This window comes from Elephantulus edwardii, unplaced genomic scaffold (genome assembly GCF_000299155.1).
Source record: "Elephantulus edwardii isolate Elephantulus edwardi_28Jun2011 unplaced genomic scaffold, EleEdw1.0 scaffold00226, whole genome shotgun sequence".
NCBI classification, from domain to species: Eukaryota; Metazoa; Chordata; class Mammalia; order Macroscelidea; family Macroscelididae; genus Elephantulus; species Elephantulus edwardii.
In genome coordinates, this window is record NW_006399976.1 from 3,247,932 (window position 1) to 3,254,305 (window position 6,374).

General features: G+C 58.6%; 1 protein-coding gene across 1 annotated transcript in view; it reads left to right on the forward strand.

Annotated features, from left to right (window-relative positions):
- The window catches only part of WIZ (widely interspaced zinc finger motifs), a 24,636-nt gene that overhangs the window by 15,805 nt on the left and 2,457 nt on the right, over positions 1 to 6,374 (forward strand). Inside the window, exons 4-6 of the mRNA XM_006898339.1 lie at positions 1,898 to 2,401; positions 4,229 to 4,774; positions 6,296 to 6,372. Coding sequence (XP_006898401.1) covers positions 1,898 to 2,401; positions 4,229 to 4,774; positions 6,296 to 6,372 — 1,127 coding nt within the window. The remainder of the gene's footprint in view (positions 1 to 1,897; positions 2,402 to 4,228; positions 4,775 to 6,295; positions 6,373 to 6,374) is intronic.

The window sequence follows — 6,374 nt, forward strand, 5'->3', positions numbered from 1 at the left end:
CCGCCGTCCGCCGTCCAGTCTCCGGGACCCCCACTGCTCCCTGCCCTCCATTCGCGTGGGCCCCGGGCCTCCTGTCGCCATTCGCCGGGCCCCGACTTTGGAAGCATTCCAGCCGCCGCTCAGGGAAGCCTCGCCGCGTGTGACAGACGCCCCCTTGTCCCCTGCTAGCCCTGAGGACGGCTCCGCCACCATCCTGGCCCCCTCGCCCCCAAAAAGTCACTCTGAGCCAGCCTCTTGGGTCCCATCTGACAGACGCGCCCATTTCACCCGGACACTTTGACAAAGTCCACGGTGGCCTCCGGCCGGTCTTATCCCTTTCCCGTAGGACTCACACAGAGCGGGGGACCTGGATCCCCTGCCCTATTAGATCCATTTCCTAGGCCGCTCAGACACACACAGCCCCTTCATCCTCCGAGCTCTAATCTCTAATCTCGGGTCTCGCAGGATCCTTTCTCTAAAAGATCGCCTTGTGCAGAACCTACCCTTGACGCTCCTTTCTCACGCACATCCCTCACCTCACACAGCTCCCTGCTTTGACAGTTTGTCCTGAAACTTCCCACAAAGTTCTGTGAGCCCTGATCGACCTGCCCTCAGTCCTATCCCTGCTGGTTCCCATTTGGGCTCCAGTTTACCATTAAAGGACCGGCTCCAACCTCCCAGGGTCTCAGCATACACAGCTCTAGGTGGTAAAGAGCCCACCTCTCCTCTGGTCTTCCCTCGCCTCCTCTGCCCACTCCCCAAGACTGACAGATCCTCCCTGCCCCCAAGCCAGGTTTTGTCCCAAGACCCGTGGAAGGGCATGTTGGCTCGGTGGACCCTGCTGCTGCCCTGCTGTCAGTGGGTGCTCTGGATGTCTGTGTATCACACTGGTGCTAGGGGTGATGGGTGGAACTCCAGCTTTTTGGGGGGACAAAAGGATGAGTTCGAAGCCCCCTCCTCAGTCTTCTGGACTGATTGGCCTGGCCTGAGCCCATCTCCCCAACCCCACAGGCCTGGGTTCTGAGGAAAACACAATGGTGGCCATGGACCTGGGCTCCCCCCTGCTCCCTAAGAAGAGCCTGCCTGTCCCTGGGCCTCTGGAGCAGGTGGCCAGTCGGCTGAGCAGCAAAGTGGCTGCAGAGGTTTCCCATGGCAGTAAGCAGGAGCTGCCAGACCTCAAGGGTGAGTGGCCCAGGCAGCAGGGGCAGGGGTGCCAGTCATGCTCACAGGGGTGCTCTTGGGCCCCGGGTGGTAGCGTGGGACCTCAAGTGACATGGAGGGCATCAAAAGAAACAGTGGGCGTGATAGTCAGGAGCTTGTGTACAAACCCAGTCATTCGCCGATTTGTCCTCCTTAGGTTAGTCTTGTGTGATACAACCCCCATCCATCTACCCGCCGATCCCAGAGCTGTTGTTTCGCAGTGACAGGCACCGCTCTAGACCTCAGGAATCTGAGGCAAATGGAATAGACCTGGTTTTGGCCCTTGGTGTTGCTAAAGTTGGGAGGGGAGCAGAGATGCAGACTGGCAGGCAGGGCAGGGACTCTGCAGAAGAGTACAGGGACCCCACCCCCCTGACCAGGGCCTCCAGCCCAGCAGCGAATCAGAATTGTGTGGAACTTGTTACCAGGACACCCATATCTTGGCTGGAAATCTGAAAGGAGTCCCTCTGGCCAGGCTCAGGGGGCACGTTCCTGCTCTGTGCCCTTGGGCACAATTGTCTCTGAGACTCAGTTTCCTCATTTGCAAACTGGACTGTTCCATCCAACCTCTGTAGTGTGATTGTAAGGATCAAAAGAACTTGACAGAAGTGAAATGCTTGCAGAATCCCCAGGGCGAGTGGGATGGGGGAGTGACTGTGGGTGTTTGGGCTCAAGTAGCCTCACTGCCTGTCCCCTGGGCTTCCATCTTGCCCTCCAGCCCAGAGCCTGACCACCTGTGAGGTGTGTGGCGCCTGTTTTGAGACGCGCAAAGGCCTGTCCAGCCACGCGCGCTCCCACCTGCGGCAGCTGGGGGTGGCTGAATCAGAGAGCAGCGGTGCCCCCATCGACCTCCTCTATGAGCTCGTCAAGCAGAAGGGTCTGCCCGACATGCCCCTCGGGCTGCCTCCAGGCCTGACCAAGAAGTCCAGCTCACCAAAGGAGGTGGTCACAGGAGTCCCAAGACCCGGCCTGCTCGCCCTGGCCAAGCCCCTGGATGCCCCTGCTGTCAACAAGGCCATCAAGTCACCTCCTGGCTTCTTGGCGAAAAGCCTGTCCCACTCTCCCAGCTCCCCGCTGCTCAAGAAAACACCACTGACCCTGGCGGGCTCGCCAGCCCTGAAGAACCCTGAGGACAAGAGCCCCCAGCTGTCCTTGAGCCCCCGACCAGCCTCCCCAAAGGCACAGTGGCCTCAGTCGGAGGATGAGGGGCCCCTGAACCTCAGTGAGTGTGGGCCCTGGGAGCCAAGGGGGGTCCTGGGAGCCAAGGGAGGTCCCAGCACCGGGATGGCCTCGGGTGGGGATAACAAGGGTAGCAGCTCCTGCATCCCAGGTCGCCCAGGCCAGAGGGGGCTGTCAGGATGGCTGTCTCTCCCTTCAGAGGACCCTCTGGCCCCCACCTTCCTTCACTGCTCTTCCTGAGGCCTGACCCCAGCTGCCAATCCTGCCAGGGGCACCTTTGCCACCTAGGGACAGCGCTCTTTTTCTGGGGCCCAGGTAGAGGCAGTGAAGGTAAATAGAGCTGCACCTTGGGTCCTGCAGGCAGACAGGTGGCCTTTGAAGCTGGTCCTGTCTTTATGTTTCTCTCATCTGCTCCTCATCTGACCATCTCATGATGGGAGCAGGTGTTTGCAGTTGGGTTGGAGTTGGAAACACACTGGTGGGCTCAGCAGACAGGCTTCAGAGAACAGCACAGTGGACAGGACTTAGGGAGGGTGTCCCTTAGGACATCAAGTCCTTCCAAAGATTGTGGATGTTAGAGTTGGGATGCCCCCAGGATCAAACCCCTTTGCCCAGTGGGTATTGTCTTGTCATCCTTTACCAAGTCTGCAGAGGTTCCAGGATCGGGTCCTTGGGCAGGTGTGCCCTTGGCTGTGAGACAGCCAGGAAGGCCCCTGCCATCTGCCCACACGGTTCCCATTGCTGGGACCCCTAGGGCTATCACTGTCTTTCCATCCCAAATCCAGTGCCCAAACTCCAGGCTAGGGAGAAACCAAGCCTTCCAGAGACTGGTAGTCCCTGTGCAGTGTGAATCTTGAACCCACCCCACCAGCCCCACCACCTGGTCAGCCAAATATGTCTACAGCCCTCCGTCCTCCAAGCCCAGGGCCGGCCCAGGTGGCGGCCGTGAACCCCCTGTGTTTTGTCTCCGCAGCTTTAGATAGTGACGGGGGCCGAGAGCTGGACTGCCAGCTGTGCGGTGCCTGGTTTGAGACCCGCAAGGGCCTGTCCAGCCACGCACGCGCCCACCTGCGCCACCTGGGCGTCAGCGACCCGGACGCCAAGGGATCCCCCATAGACGTGCTCCACGGGCTCATCAGGAGGGACGGCGTCCACCTCCGCCTCCCACTCGGGCGCGGCGCCCTGGGCCACCCTGGGCGGCCTCCCACCTCCACGGCCCTCTCCTTGCTCTCCCCCCCACCGCCGGCCAAGAGGGCCAAGCTGAAGGCCATGGGTGCGGCTGGCCCCTGGGGAAAGCAGGATCTCTCGGCCGCCGGCATTTTCTGGGCCTCTGATGTGGAGCCGGCTCCTCTCAACCTCTCTAGGTTCTCGCTTCAGCCGCCCCCCACTCCCTGTGGGCCCTGGAGCCCCTCCCGGGGGGGCATGGCCCCCTTCTGGTGGGGACAGGAAGGAGACGGGGCCTTGGACAGAGGTCCAGTGCTGCCCAGAGATCTTGTTGGGCTACTGGACCTTTGCTCTTGGCCTTTGACCTCCAGGACCCTGATCCTCCCTGAGAATGAGGGCCAAGGGGCGGGTCTTGCTTTTTGATGTGGATCATGCCCATGGTCACCCCGATTTGGAAGGCCTGTGGCACCAAGAGGCCCCTAGCATCCTCCTTCCTGTCCTTGATGGCACGTGTCCACAGAGCTTCGGGGTCTCGATGCTGCCCTTTCCCTACTCCTCAGCCCCCTGCTCACATCTGCCCTCCACCACCACCCCATGTGTGGGCAGGCTGCTGCCCAAGCCCAGCTGGCCTGGACGCCGCAGTGCCGCCCCAGGCTGCCTTTCCCTTTGCTGACCGTCCCTCTGTCCTCCCTTCCTCCCACTGCAGCTTCAGGCCCCGAGCCGACCCGGGATATCCGCTGTGAGTTCTGCGGTGAGTTCTTCGAGAATCGCAAGGGCCTGTCCAGCCACGCACGCTCCCACCTGCGGCAGATGGGTGTGACCGAGTGGTATGTCAATGGCTCACCTATTGACACACTACGAGAGATCCTCAAGAGACAGCAGGCCCACTCCCGACCTGGTGGACCCCTGAACCCGCCGGGACCCAGCCCTAAGACCCTGGCCAAGATAGTGGGCGGTCCAGGGAGCTCACTGGAAGGCCGCAGCCCTGCCGATCTGCTGTCACCCCTGGCCAAGAAATTGCCAGCAGCACCAGGCAGCCCCCTAGGCCACTCACCAACAGCTTCTCCAGCCCCCACGGCCCGGAAGATGTTTGCAGGCCTGGCTGCTCCCTCCCTGTCGAAGAAGTTGAAGCCTGAACAGATGCGGGTGGAGATCAAGCGGGAGATGCTGCCGGGGGCCCTTCACGGGGAGTCGCACCTGTCTGAAGGGCCCTGGGTGGCGTCTCGGGAAGACCTGACCCCCCTGAACTTGTGTAAGTGACCCTGGGACCGGGTCGGGACCACAGCAGAGGGGCCTCCTCTCCTCTCCCCTGTAGGGTACACTGAGCACTCAGAGGTAAAGTGGAGTGAAAGAGACACCAACCAAGAAGATGAGGGTTAGCAGTGCAGTTTTGCTACTCAGTTCCCCCCCCCCCCCCCGGCTTGGGGCCAAATTATGTACTGTGGGGCTAGCAAAAAGTTTCTGTGCCATCTTCAATTGATTGATAGTGTCTGCCAACCAAATTCAGAGGCAAAAGGATTATAGGGATCAATTCATGATGTCTGCCATGGATAGAAGTGGATATGCCCAATATTTATATTTTTCTATTTTAGATAGTTCTGGTGGCATAGCCAATGGGGAGTTATGCTGCTAACTCAAAAGCTGAGCCTCTGATGGTTCAAATCCAGCACTGGCTCCGAGGGAGAAAGATAGGCATCTTTCCCGTGTGATTTACAGCATTAGAAGCCCATTGGAGGGTCAGCTATTAGTCAGTTCCGACTTGACAGCAACTTAAGGATTTTTTTTTTTTTTTTGCTGTTTTGGTCATTCCTAGCAATTGGATGGAAGACTGAGTGGCACACCAGTTAATGCACTCAACCACTAACCAAAAGATTACAGGTTCTAATTCACCCAGAGGTGCCTTGGAAGAAAGGCCCGGTGATCTGCCAGAAGGGTCACAGGCTGTGAATCCTAAGACGCACAGTTGTACTCTGAAACACATGGAGTGACCATGAGTTAGGGTCAACTTGATAGTAATTTAAAAAAAAAGAAGGAAGGATGGATGGATGGATGGATGGATGGATAGATCTCCTTGAAAATTGGAGTCAGACATAAATCTAGCCTCAATAAATCTAGTCTCAGTTCCTTCACAACTAAGTAATAAGTGGCCTTTACAGGTTTTCTTGTCCGAGAAAGCAGCGCACATGGTCAGCGTAATACCACCCCCCTAGGGTTTCCAGAGGCTTGCGTGGGGTCAGGCACTCCACCAGAGCCTGGTGAGGGACAGCGCTCCACGGGCAGTGGTTGTGATGTCACCTTCGATAGCTTCCCCTCTCCTTCCAGCACCCTGGAGATGACACAACACACGTCTGCTCTGCCACATGCCTGAGGCTATCCCCAGGAGCACAACGGGTGGGAATTTCTGTCTCTCTTCTTCAAAAGAGGAAACTGAGGGTCCGAGGAGAGTTAGTGTTAGGGAAGGGAAATTGACTCAGTGAGGAAACTGAGTTAGAGAAAGGCTATGGAGGCTCAGGAGGGAAAAGGTCTCACCCAGTATCACACCAGGTCAGCAGCAGTGCTGGCATTTGACCCCAGACTAGGCAGCACTTTCTCGGCACCCTTCAGGGGCCCTGGGGACACAGTGAAGCCTGCTAGGATTTGTGCTGAGGAGAACAAGCAGCAGAACTGGGTGTAGACCCAGGGGTCTGGGGAGCAGAGTCATTGGGTCAAGCTCAGAGGCTTCTCGCCTGCAGTTGCCACCTTCTCGTCCTCCCCCTTCCCGGACCCTCTGCAGCGTCCCGAGCTGAGCCAACCCGTGACATCCGCTGTGAGTTCTGTGGCGAATTCTTCGAGAACCGCAAGGGCCTCTCCAG